This window comes from Triturus cristatus, chromosome 11, assembly GCF_964204655.1.
Source record: "Triturus cristatus chromosome 11, aTriCri1.1, whole genome shotgun sequence".
Classification (NCBI taxonomy): domain Eukaryota; kingdom Metazoa; phylum Chordata; class Amphibia; order Caudata; family Salamandridae; genus Triturus; species Triturus cristatus.
The window spans coordinates 1,031,196,927-1,031,210,873 of NC_140594.1; the positions used below are offsets into that span (position 1 = coordinate 1,031,196,927).

Consider the following 13,947-nt stretch of genomic DNA (forward strand, 5'->3'; position numbering starts at 1 on the left):
CGAGGGAGGGGTGGTGGATACAGTGGGAGACTTGGCAGGAGAGATAAATGAACCCTAGACCGGGGAGGATAGGGGGGTGTCTTGGTCGCTATTACCCCCAACACACCATCCTAGTGCTACAGTAGTTTGAGAGCGGATCCCTCCAGCTTTTTGTGGGGGACTGGAGATGAGAATTTGGCTGATGTGACCACCTATTGCTGTGCCGGAGAAGGGCAGCGGGGGGGGGTACGCTCCCAATTCACCCCCCATCCGCCCACTTAAAGACCTGTATTTTCCATTTGTATGTGTTGCTGACTAGCAGCGTTGGCACAGTTGGGTGACCCAGTTGTGCTTGTTAGGCTTGTTTATTTGCATCTCCGAATCTTTGTTTGTTATAATATTGGCCCCCCTCTATGATCTACGCATCTCCTTACATTGCACTACCCACTGAAATCCCCTTCATAAAAGCAATGGGATACCCCCTATAAGCAACATTCAAATAGACTTATTGTTACATTAGACATGACTGTCTATGATTGATTATCCTTGGGGGTATTTCTTTACAGTGAGTTGAACAGTCTGACGACTCCTGGAAGATGTAATCTCTATCTCTTTAAGCACCTGTGGTTGTCTTTTCTAGATACCAATTAACAAATGTTTAATTAAAATAAAAACATAAAAATAAATAAAAGAACTATATATTACCCTAGAGAACTCAAGATTGACACTGTCAATATGGAAGAGGCTCGCTAGTTATTCACACTTGGTCAATGGTCAGAAAACGACAAATTTGAGCTCCGTAAACTCAGATTTAGGAATATATAGAGTGTATCTTGTTGACAATAACTAATATTTTTCCAACCTTAAGTTCACTCAGATCACATAGGAGGTCCTACTATCTTCAAGGTAAAGACGTATACGTCCCAAACCCTAAGCGGATCACTAGCATTAAACAATAGATATGTCATGCGCAACACGTTGAAGCACTCTTAAATAATAACACTATAATAGTATGGCAAACAATGTATTCAAGAAGGTTTCAAATTGAAAGATGCTCTGATGTGGGTAGTCACAAGGTTTGCGCTTAATAAAACCACTGATAATGAATCTGCATATGTCAGCAATCAGAACCTCTAGAATAATTGTACATCTTTTCACATATAGTCCCTTTTTTAGATGACGACAGGGTAAGAGTTATTCAGCCACACTGAAAAAGCACATCACACACTGAAATAGCATCCTAGAACTAGTAATACAAACCCTAAGGCTAGGTCTCCAGGATTTAGAAGGTGTCCCAGATGAGTGCGGCAGTGATACTGCTGACTTGTATTCATCTCAGAGGTTTTTTGCACCCAAACCTCAGCCAGCGTGTGCTAAATAAAAAAAATGTAAAGAAAAGCAAACTGTCAATAACATTTTTAGTATAACAAAAAAGTAGCTGTGGACAGCTAAAATGCCAACGATTTCAAAGTATTCCCTTTGACAGAATGTAAAAATAAGGTATGCCCTCTGTTTTTCCTTTATGTGAACAGAGCATTCAAAGCATATCGTCTCTGCACAACTGTTATATAGACCGCTCGCAGTTCAACTGGCCAGTGTTCATCATGTGTGAAACCCTATAGATGAGGGAAGATAGAGCTACATTTACCGCCTACTAGCAACAGGGCAGCAGTAAAAAAACAGGCACAGTAAAACGAAAATTGTAACTTGGCTGCAAAATCCAAACTTAAACCCAGTTACTAATTGTTAAGAATGCAAAATCCATAAAAGCAAGAATAGTTGTAAGTCATATTCACTTATCCACTTTTCACAGTTAATAAGTTCACAACTGTAGGAAGCTGGCTCTTTATATAGTGGACCAAAAAGAGGTATACTTTGGTAAAGAGTCTAGGCAAACCCCAGTTGGTCTACAGAGGCACAAATAACCCAAATGTTCTTTTTGTGGTAGCGTGGGCGAGCAGTTAGGCATATCAGCGGGTAGTGCCAAGCACTTATTGCACACACACAAAAGCAGTAAGTGAGCACATACTCAATGAAGAACTCCAAAACCAATTTATAAAAATAATACTTATTTTTATATGAATTTAGATACCCAGAGCATTGGGTTCAGGTAGGTGCTTTTCGAGATCTGAATTTACACAGGTTTCAAAAGTTGTCAGCTCAATTTCTGGAGTCATAATATTTTATGGGGGAAAACATGTACTGCATTCGGGCACTTGTCAGCGAATTAGAGGGTTGTTCTCCTGGACTTAAGGTGAGTAGGGGGAAAGGTCCAAGTCAACACCAACAAGTCACCTCAGTGGCTCTGGGGCGGCCGGGTGCAGGGGTGTGTTTCGGTGTTGGGTGCCCCTTTCACTTCAATGAGAAACGTTCCGGCTGAAAAGAGGCTGCAAGCTCGGACTGGGGGGCAAGTCCGGGGGGCACTGGGGGGGCTCAGTCTTCGAGATGCTTGGGCATGTAGGGACACTGTTGGTCCACTTCTCAGACTGCGGGGCTGGGGTGCACCTGGCCTGACAGTTCGGCTAGACTGCTCCCATGAGGAACAGGGTCAAGACTGATTTGCATATGGCTGAGTCTAACCTGGGGTGGCGAAGTGAGCTAAAGAACTATGATGGATTCAACCCAGATCTGTGATTGGGGGTGAGTGTCTGAGAAGTTTCGGCGCTCCATCTATCATCTCCTTGTGTTTGCCTGGTTAATTTACCCGCCTGTCCTAGTGCCAGATGGGCCATATATCAAAGGTGGAAGAGGCCTTTGAAGATCTGCTGATTTACTAGCCTTCCTGGAGGAGGCGGTGTAAACACCTCCCACTAGAGCAGACATGGTTTCTGACCTCAGAGTATTGCTCTCACCTCCTAGGGGGTCAGAAACTAGTCTGTGGTGGCAGGCTGGAAAGGGCCAGTCAGCCAGCATACTAGAGGGCCAATTGGGTTCAGGGAGTACCTCTAAGGTTAATAATACCAAACATAACAGGTTTCAGCGAAGCCATTAAGTAGCTGGGAAACTCGTTCTGACCAGACCCTAATACATACCTTAAGATAGCTTTCTTGTTCAGTTGTAATATATATTAATGGAACTAAACATTACAGGGTCATATCTGCTCATGCAGATATGCCCTCGCATGCAATATAATGCACCCTGCCTTAGGGGTGTAATGCTTGCTGTATGCGTGACTTACAAATATTACGGGCAGTGTTAGGGGACAAGGCACACAAGTGTGTGCCATGTCATATTTTCACTTTTTAGGGAACCTTGTCACATAGCCTGCAGTGGGAGTCTGTAGGAGTTTGGTGCTGGTCCCTTAGAGTGGCACAAGATATGCTGCAGCTCTTAGGGACCCTTTTTAGTATATATGTCCTAGGTACCATTTACTAGGTACCTAAAGAGGTGATAAAGGCCTGACAATTAGGGGATGAATTGACCAACTCTTGTTTTGGGGAAGGAACACTGGCATTGGGGACCTGGTTAGCAGGAACCCAATGTGCTTCAGTCAAAGTTGCATCAAATACCAGGCAAAAAGTGGGGGACTACTGCAACAAAACTAACCCTGGGCGTAGTTCGCGAAGTAGCACTTCGCGAAGTTACGCAAAGTGCAGTTCGCACTACGCGAGCTACGCGTAGCACTTCTCGAACTGCGTAGTACCATGTTCGCACTGTGCCAGATGTCGTTTTCAATGATTGCACACTGCGGACAAGCAACCGGCACTGTGCAATCATTGAAAATGGCATCTTGCACAGTGCGAGCTGTAGTTTTCTGCTGCTCGAGTAGATTTTTACTCGAGCGGCAGTTTTCTCAACGTGAACTAGAAGCTTCTCATCGCGAGCGGTCGCGAGCATACTCGACCACTCGCAATGAGAAACCTGACCTCCTCGCGTTGGGAATCTCGCCGGGAGGTTTATTTTCCATGCTCGCGATCGCCAACTAGATGTTGCTGATCGCGAACAAGGAAAAAGTCTCGCCAGGATGTCGTTTTGCTTGCTCGCGGTCGCCAACTTGACGTTGAGGACCGCGAGCAAGCAAAAAATGACCGCAACACGACGCTATGCGTGTTCGCACTGTGCTACGTGCAGTTCGCGTAGTGCGAAGTAGCGCGAACTTCGCAAACTACGCAAGCGTAGTGTAGTGCTTTGCCCAGGCTTAAACAAAACCCAGTTTCTTTCACAGCCCCCTACATGCTAATGTGAATGGAGTCTAGTCTAGATCTAGTGGTTACTATGTTTAGTATATTTCTATGGCTTGCACTGAATTAATTTTAGTGATTAAATAAAAGAAATGTGTTGATTAAGAAGACGGAAAGAGAGGTCTATGGTTCATGTTGTTTACTTCAATATGTTCCCTCGTAATTAAACGAGATTAAAATAAAGCATCAGTATTGGTATTGTTGTTATTTGGTTCAATGGAGGCTTGGCCTTACTGATCTGAGCCCAAACCCAGTCTTGGAATTGGTTTATTTAGCAGAGACCTATCTGTGAGGTTTTGTTAGTGCTGTAACTAGTCCACAGAGGTGGTCAAGTAGGAAGGTGATTTTTTCCCCTGATTTATATAAAAGAGAGGAGAATTTTTTGAGGTTTGAGTTGAGAAAGTTGATAAAGACGTTTTTACAGTGTGACAGAGAGAATGACAGAGAGAGATACTTTTGCATACAGTGAGGAACATATAAAAAAATTACTAGATGCCCCGCCTCTTTTTGCTTCGGCCTCTAAGTGCTTCGGCAAAAAATCAAAATGAGTCTGATAAACTTCTGAGACTAAAGAAAAAACAAATAAGAACAGTTTTACATGGACATTTCTTGATCCAACATTTGAAGGCAGGTACTATCCCGGGAGGTCTGCAAATCAAAAATATTCCAGTAGTTTTTACAGAGGATTCGCTATACAAGAAAGGGTATAGCTTCATTGAGACAAAATGTAGCAGAGACCTAATGGTCCTGACAGTGGAAACTGCACAACGAATTTCCAAACAACAACTTGAGGAAATAGAGATTCTTGAATCAGAGATCAAAGCAAATCAGATGATCACAGATTCTAAGGCACTATTAGAAAAAGTCAAGAAAGAAATATCTGAATTTAAAGACTACACTGTAAATCAAAAAGGCAACAAATTTGAAAAAGACAAAAGAAACTTTGCATTAGAAAAAGTGTATCCATACTTACAGTCGGATTTTTATTTAAGAGTGGATTCACACAGATACCTTCCAGAATTCCAAGGAAGAGCTTCAAACAATTTTATAACATTCTCGGAAACATCATCCTTCACAAGTGGGAGTGAGGGAGAAACAAAGGGCGTAGAAATCCTAATAGAAGAAGAAATTTTCAACAACAACAAACCCCTTTTTTAGAGAGGTCAACGAAAAACACGGGGAAGGATAAGATTCAACGATCAACCTTGGGAGATGTCCACCCGCCGACAGAATTACAAAAACTAGAGGTATCATCGATATACAATCTATCAAAGAAAACCTTAACTAAAGATGAACAAAGCCTATTAAAAAAAAGGTTTAACATTTGTTCCTTCAAAAAACACAGGATTTTGTGAGACTAAAAACAGAAGCCATAGAATTCTGTCGGAAAATTAGGCTAAAAACCTTTTTTGCAGAAAACCCATATACGGAGACGATGGAAAACAACGGTTTAAAGAAAAAAATAGTCGTTCTGCCCACCGGCTAATAAAATTCCAAAAGAAGTGGTAATTTTTTAGAAGACCATCTTGTCAGCAATTACAGACATGGAAAAGAAAAAAAGATGGGTTAAATACAATACATCTAGATCTCAAATGGAAGCTCTATCAAATCTTCAAAAGGACAATTCAATTATAATCAAGCAGGCTGATAAAGGCGGCTTTATTGTTGTATGGGATACATCTGAGTACACATCGGAAGTGATGAGACAGCTAGGAGATAACGAATGCGGTAGAAAGATCAATAAGGATCCAACATGTGATTTGCAAAACCAACTTTTTACAATTTTGGAAAAAGGGTATCAACAAGGATTTCTGGGTAAAAAAAAAGAATGAGTACTTGCGAAATAAGAATCCCAGAATTCCTTTATTTTATGTCCTTCCAAAAGTACACAAAAGTGAAACTTCACCACCTGGTAGACCCATTGTATCAGGCTGTGAATCATTAATGGAGCCAATCTCCAAATTTGTGGATAATTTTTTTAAACCATTCATGCCTGAAGTTTCATCTTTCTTGCGAGATACAACTGATTTAATCAACAAACTAGTCCCAGTAGAATTCGAAAAGGAAATACATTATCTAGTGACATTAGATGTGGTATCTTTATATACACAGATACCCCAGGATGAAGGCATGGCAGTAATTCTTTCTTTTTTGGAAAGTAGAGCAACACCAACAAGGGTTCCAAAAGAGTTCATTATGGAGGTAGCAAGCTTTGCGCTAAAGAAAAACCACTTTAATTTCAATGGTGATTTTTACTACCAAGTGAAAGGAGTAGCAATGGGGTGTCCCTTCGCCCCAGAGCTAGCAGTTTTGTTCATGGCAAAATATGAGGAGAAGTTAGTCTATAACGACAATCCATTCTTCCAATTCATCGGAAATTGGACTCGTTATATAGACGATATATTCATGGTACGGACAGGCAATGAAGAAAATCTCTGTAAGTTCCATGAATGGCTGAATAACAGAACAGAAGACATAAAATTCAGTATGAACCATTCAAGAACAAAGATGGCTTTTTTAGACGTGGAGGTATATCCAGCTGAAGAGGGTTTGGTGACCACATTATTCAAAAAAGCAACTTTCCAAAATAAAGTATTACATTTTTCAAGTAATCACCCTAGGAATTTAAAAGAGAACCTGCCCAATGGGCAATTCCTTAGAGTGAGACGAAATTGCTTCTACGAAGATGAATACATGCTCCACGCAACGAAACTGCTAGAAAATTTAAAACTAAGAGGCTACCCAAAAAAACTGTTAAAGAAGGCCATGAAAAGGGCATGGTGGACCCCTCGAGAAGTTTACCTTGAAAAAAAGAAAAAACCAGCACTGGAAAGAATAGTTTGTGTCTCAACATTCTGTCCAAATTCTAACGTTTTAAAGAAAGTGATCAATCAGAATTGGCATCTGGTAAAAAATCTAGACCATTCTTTAAACACCAATCCGCTTTTAAAAAAGATCGCAGCATTGCTAATCAAATAGTACGAGCAGCGATGCCACCAACAAAACAGATTTCTGTAAGGGATTATGTAGGCCTCCCGCCAGTATCTGGCCATCATAAATGTGGAACTTGCATCTGTTGTGCTTCCACAGAAGAAGGTGTGTTTACACACAATTCAATTCATTGGAAACACGAGTCGTTCACTAACAGTAAAAGCAAAAACGTGATTTACGGGATACGGTGCCCATGTAATTTGCTTTACATAGGCAAAACGAACCAAGAGGTCAGAATAAGAATTTCTCAACACAAATCTAGAATCAACAAAAACGTCCAAACTGCACCATTAGTCAATCATTGGAAATTGAACAACCATACTGCAAAAGATTTGAAATGGACGGTAATTTCCAAAGTGGAACAATGTTTGAGAGGTGGCAATCTAGAGATAAAACTATCAAGGAGGGAAGCAATGCTGATAGTGAAATTCAATACAGCGATAAATGGGCTAAATGAATTATCAGAAATCTATAAACTGGGATAAGTTGACCTTTCAACTCAATACAGTAAGTGTTCTCGCAAGGATCGCGATTTGTAGTTCATCTGTTAAACTTGTCACAATATCTGGATAGAAGAAGTGGTGATGCCACTCTGGTCTTTTTTCAAATAAACTATGTATTTAACCCCTTCGATGCTGCGCAGATTCCGCCGCTGTGCTGACGGAATCTTGCGCGGGCGTGGTCATGACGGAATGGTTCCGTCATGAGCACAGCTCAACCGTGGGTCATGACGGAACCATTCCGTCATGAGCACCGAAGGGGTTAATAAAGCTTCATTTGTTTTGCTGGTGATAGCTCGCCATTAACACTTATATAAGATACATCCCAAAAGCGCTGATTCGACCCACTTTTTAATTATTTATAGAGGATTCCTGCTTTTTTCCGTCAAAAGAAATGAATGGACTTGTGTTGGTTATTTCATTTAGACGAACAAAATGAAAGAAACTACAATTTTCCCACAAACTACATTTCCCATGAACATGCGAGACTAGGAAACCGAAATTACCGATACTACAGCCTGCGGTAACGAGACCGCCAAATGAGAGTAAGTGGACTGCGGCGCGTGCAAGACCCGTTACACATGGAGACCAGGTACGACGGTATACAAGCAAAATGAGAGAAAAATAAAGCGTTAATCTCTTATCTTTTTAAATCAGCCCAAGCTCAACTTCATTTCATTGTTACAGCTGGTGAAACAAAATATTAACGTTTCCTCAAAAAACGCCTTCTCAAAAAAAACGATGCAGGACGAGCAGAGACCACACCCATGATGTCCCAAGTGAGTTATCTGTCTCTTTTCATGCATTTTAATTTAAAGGTGGAAATCAGTTTGTGAATGGGGCAATAATAACAAGTCGCTTTTGGTGTTTTAGGAATTGGAACACTGGAGATATCATTTAACCAAAAAAGAAAAAGACATACAACTTACAATGTAAGCGAGATGTGAGTGTGTCGCTTAAATGTCTGTTGGTGACTCGACTATGAATTGGTATAGACTTTGGCCCATTTTTGATTGTTGTCTCCCGTTATAGATTTGTTCTTTTCAATCTTCTAGATCGGCTGATCTAGTTCATGACTGAGGTAAGCCAAATTCGAGATTAGTGGCGTAGTATGCAAAAAGAGTCTGCTGGACATTCAGTTTCACTGAAAGAGTTCTTTTTCTGTTTCTAGCTTACAGGTCCTGCTGAGAACCCCGGGATTGGAGGGGGGTTTGAAACACGTAGACCTATTCTTTTTGAGCCATAAGAATTGTGAACTAACTGAATTGTTAGATCTAGTGGTTACTATGTTTAGTATATTTCTATGGCTTGCATTGAATTAATTTTAGTGATTGCAAAAAAAAATGTCATTCATATGTGAGAGGATTTGTGATTGAGCTTTTTGGATGATGTGGTGAATTAATCGGAATAGTGAATGAGAATGTATGGAGATGTATGAGGAGGGTGATATGGGTGTGAAAAGAGTGGCAGATCATGCTATTAAAGTAGGAGGTAGTAGTAGTGTTGTGTACAGGTTCTTTTCTAAAAATTAAAAAATATTGGTGATGGACTATGTGAAATAAATAAAAGAAATGTGTTGATTAAGTAGACTGAAAGAGAGGTCTATGGTTCATGTTGTTTACTTCAATATGTTCCCTCGTAGTTAAACGAGATTTTAAAAAAGCATCAGTATTGGTATTGTTGTTGTTATTTGATGAATAAAAAGCAAGCAAAGGAGAGTGAAGATCAAACAAACCCACGACTAAGTGTGCACGACACACATTGAGTGCATCACGGAGTCCGAGAGAGAGCACAGGACACTCTCCTTTAATCTCAGCAGCATGTTAAGCCACAGACCACGCTGTACACGCAGAGTAAACTTTCCAGTCAATAAGTGACACACCCCAATAACCAATGTGTCATATGGGGAGCCTGTGCCTGTGGAGCAGCCAGTCATTCGCGGCACCTGCATGCAGCGAAGATGCCAGTGTCAAACAGTGCAACAGCTGTCAGAAAGGGGGTTGTGGGACAAAGCTTCTTCATCTAGCCCACGAACCAATAAGCCTTGAATCCAGGAGCACCTAGGTTTGTCTCCGCTCACCACAGTTTCCACAGAGCCAGAGGTTACTCCTATGGGGGAAAACAAGACGAAGTCCAATCATTTCACGATGTGTCCTTTCTGTGACATGGTCATTTCATGGAAAGGTGTCTTTAGTGGCCAAAGTTTAAGATTGGAGAGATCTGGAAACAGCAATTATTCTCAGATTTGTACAGGGGCTGCTGTCAGGCTGAGAAAGTAAATACACTCATGACCCCACTCATATGGATACCTTCATTCTTCGGTACTCCCTCCCCTACTTACTCTCCAACTCAGAAGATTTGAAAACAAATGAGTTTCTCCTGTACCCTCATATATGGTCTGCCACGTCTGTTTGGATGGTTAATTGCGCAGAGACCAACACCTGTCACTTCTAGGGACTACGGTGACATTCAATTAGTTAATTATCAACCTTGGAAACATGATGGTCCGATTTGACTGGAGATTCGAACCCCGTCCACAGATAGCAGCAGATACCGATTAACCAAATAAGCCAGTTTCCAGCTCAAAACACGCGTTGGGTTGTTGCTTTCATCCACTCCACACAAAAAAATATAAACAAATACACGTACGTTTCACCCCTCTGGTTTTAAATTTTTCCCATCATAATGCCAAACTTTCAGAATCTAGGATTTTCCAGCAAGGAATAGCTGTCGAGAATCACGCAGGCCTGCGCATATTTTGTGTTTAATCACCCACTGTATATTATGCTTGATGCAGCGTTTTAAAAAAAATACAGAAAACATAAAAATTATAATAATGGTATATATTAGCACGGGGTATTTTAGTTCCAGTCTTTGCAATGACGTCACGCCCATTCCCTTTTGCAAAGGGACACCTGGGCCCAGCATGACCCATCTGAAAGTGTAAAAGCCGCCGCGTCGCAGTCCATTCGCTACTTCGACCGCATTTGACTAAGTATGTATATTTTCTAAAAGTCGGAGAAGGTAACTCCGCCGGTACGGTCGCCTTTGTCTTGACCGAACTGTAGCGCTAATTGAATATGCTACTTACCAGTATGCATCTGTTCTGGGCATGTAGGGCTGCTGACATTCATATCTGTGCATAGATCGCCGCCTAGTGTTGGGTCCGGATGTTTGCACGTTGTTGTCCTGGAAGAGTCTTCGAAGTATCCTGAGATAGGTGACTCCTCCCCTGGACCACAGTGCGCATGGGCATCCTCTCCATCCTTAGATTGTTTTTCGCCATTGTGGCAGTGATGGAGTAGATGCAGTAAGAGATGACCATGCTATACAGTAATTCTGAGAGCTGCAGCTGCTACAGGCGCCGGGGAGGAGGGTGGGCGATATGAATGTCAGCAGCCCTACATGCCAAGAACAGATGCATACTGGTAAGTAGCATATTCAGTTCGAGGCATGTGGGCTGCTGAATTCATATCTGTGCATAGAATACATAGCAGTACCTCCTATTAGCGGCGGCTACCCGTGCCAGCTGCAGCAGTCTGAAAAAGAGTTTTGAGAACAGCCTGTCCTACAGCCGCCTGCTGTTTTGAGTGTACATCTACACAGTAGTGTTTGGTAAATGTATGTACAGTGGACCATGTGGCTGCTCTACATATTTCCTATAAAGGAATGTTCCCCAGGAAAGCCATGGACGCCCCTAACTTTCGTGTGGAGTGGGCTCGTGGGGGAATCGTTAATGTGCGTTTAGCTTTGTGATAGCAAATTTGAATACATTTAACGATCCATCTGGCTATTCCCGCTTTGGAAATGGCGTTGCCCTTGTGTTGTGGAGAAAAGGCAACAAAAAGTTGTTTTGTCTTTCTAAAGTCCTTAGTTCTGTCTATATAGTACATAAGGGCCCTCTTTACATCTAGTGTATGGAGCATTCTCTCAGCGACATTTTGTGGATTTTGAAAGAAAACGGGCAGTTCAATAGTTTAATTCATGTGGAACTGCGATATTACTTTAGGCATGAATTTTGGGTTGGTACGTAGTACGACCCTGTTTGCGTGAACCTGTATGAATGGCTCTTGAATGGTCAGTGCCTGGAGTTCACTAACTCTTCTTAACGAAAGTAATTGCTACTAGGAAAGCTACTTTCCAGGTGAGGATTTGAATCTCACATGAATGGAGAGGTTCGAAGGGTGGACCCATCAGTCTGGTGAGGACCAAATTGAGGTTCCACACCGGTGCTGGTGGGTGTCTTGGGGGAATTACTCGTTTGAGTCCCTCCAAGAAGGCTTTGATGGCAGGCACTCTGAATAAAGAGAGGTGCTGCCTGTTTTGGAGATAGGCTGCTATTGCGGTTAAATGGATACGTATTGAGGTGTATGCCAGATTGCATCGGTATAGGTGTAAGAGGTAACAGATGATGTTTTGAATGGATGCGTCTAGCGGGTTAATGTGATTGCTGGTACAATAAATGACAAACCTCTTCCATTTAGCCGCATAGCAAGCTCTAGTAGTGGGTCTCCTGGCCTCCTTGATGATATTCATACAGTCAGGTGGCAGGTTTAGGTAGCCAAACTCTAAGACTTCAGGAGCCAGATTGCCAGGTTCAGCTGTCGCGGATCTGGGTGCTGAATTTCGCCATGGTTCTGCGTTAAAAGTGCGAGTTTGATCCGCAGCCTCTGATGCGGCACCACGGAAAGTTCTAGAAAGGTGGTATACCATGGTTGGCGCGCCCATGTGGGAGCAACTAGGATGAGTGTCAGAGTGTGTTGTCGCAGTTTGCGTGCCACCAGCGGTATCAATGGCGCTGGGGGAAAAGCGTACGCAAATCTGCCGGACCAGTTCATCCATATCGCATTGCCCTGTGACTGAGGATGTGGGAACCTGGCGGCAAAGCTTTGGCATTTTGCGTTTTCGTTTGTGGCGAATAGGTCTATCTCTGGATGACCCCACCGTCGGAAGTACGGTTGGAGTACTGATGGATGTAGCTCCCACTCGTGCATCTGGTGGCTGTGTCTGCTGAGCAGATCCGCCATCTGGTTGTCCTTGCCGGGGAGGTGTTCTGCCATGAGGAATATGTTCCATGAGGAATATGTTCCTCTGAATGGCCCACTTCCACATGCTCTGAGCCAGATGAGACAACTGTGGAGAGTGTGTTCCTCCCGACTTCTGTATGTAGTACATGGCAGTCATGTTGTCCGTCCGGATCAACACGACTTTGTTGCACAAGTGTACTTTGAATGCCTTCATGGCTAGGAAGATTGCCATCAGTTCCAGAACGTTGATGTGCATCTTCTTTTGTTGTGTCGTCCATAGTCCCTGCACTGTGAAAGTGAGTACATGAGCTCCCCAACCCTGGAGAGAGGCGTCCACTGTCAGTATTATTTGTGGAACAGGCTCCTGGAACGGTCGGCCCTTGCAAAGGTTTTGCGGATTCCACCAATGCAGAGAGTTGTATGCCCGACCGCTCACCAACACTAGGTCTTTTAATTGCCCGTGAGCCTGGTTCCATTGACGTGCTAAGCACTCCTGAAGCGGGCGCATATGTAGTCTTGCGTGCGGGACTATGAAGATGCAGGAGGCCATCATGCCTATCAACTGCATGAACACTCGCGCAGGAAGGGAGTGTTGAGGTTTGAACTTTGAGATCAGCAGTTGCATGCTGTTGATCCTCACTAAATTTGGTTGAGCTGTGGCTGCCAGAGTGTTTATGGTCGCGCCCAGGTACTGGCGTACGTGTGCGGGTTGGAGATGTGATTTTGGGTAAGTTAGTAAGAATCCCAGACTGTGAAGAAGGTGAATGGTGAGGGACATGTGGCTGGCACATTGCTGGGCTGACTTTGCCTGAACAAGCCAGTCGTCCAGATATGGGTAGACGTGAATTTGTTGTCTCCGCAGATGTGCAGCCACCGTAGCGAGGCACTTGGTGAAAACCCTGGGTGCTGTTGTTACCCCGAAGGGGAGAACCTTGAATTGATAGTGCTGTTCCTGAATGGTGAACCTGAGATATTTCCTGTGTGATGGGTGTATGGGTATGTGGAAATACGCATCTTTGAGGTCTAGTGTTGCAAGGAAGTCTCCCTGGCTGAGCAGCGGGAGAACCTGCTGTAGGGTGAGCATATGGAAATGCTCCGAGAGAATGTAGTGGTTGAGGGGTCTCAGGTCTAGTATAGGTCTGAGTGACCCGTCCTTCTTTGGTATTAAGAAGTACAGAGAGTACACCCCTGTCCCCTGCTGGTTGACGGGCACGACCTCTATTGCACCTTTTTGCAGCATACTTAGCACTTCCTGCTGCAATAATGCTA

The 13,947-nt window shown here is 43.0% G+C and overlaps 1 protein-coding gene across 1 annotated transcript in view; it reads right to left on the reverse strand.

The window, feature by feature from the left end:
* The window catches only part of NMD3 (NMD3 ribosome export adaptor), a 101,351-nt gene that overhangs the window by 20,149 nt on the left and 67,255 nt on the right, over nucleotides 1-13,947 (reverse strand). The window contains exon 12 of the mRNA XM_085635227.1: nucleotides 1,240-1,352. Coding sequence (XP_085491353.1) covers nucleotides 1,240-1,352 — 113 coding nt within the window. The remainder of the gene's footprint in view (nucleotides 1-1,239; nucleotides 1,353-13,947) is intronic.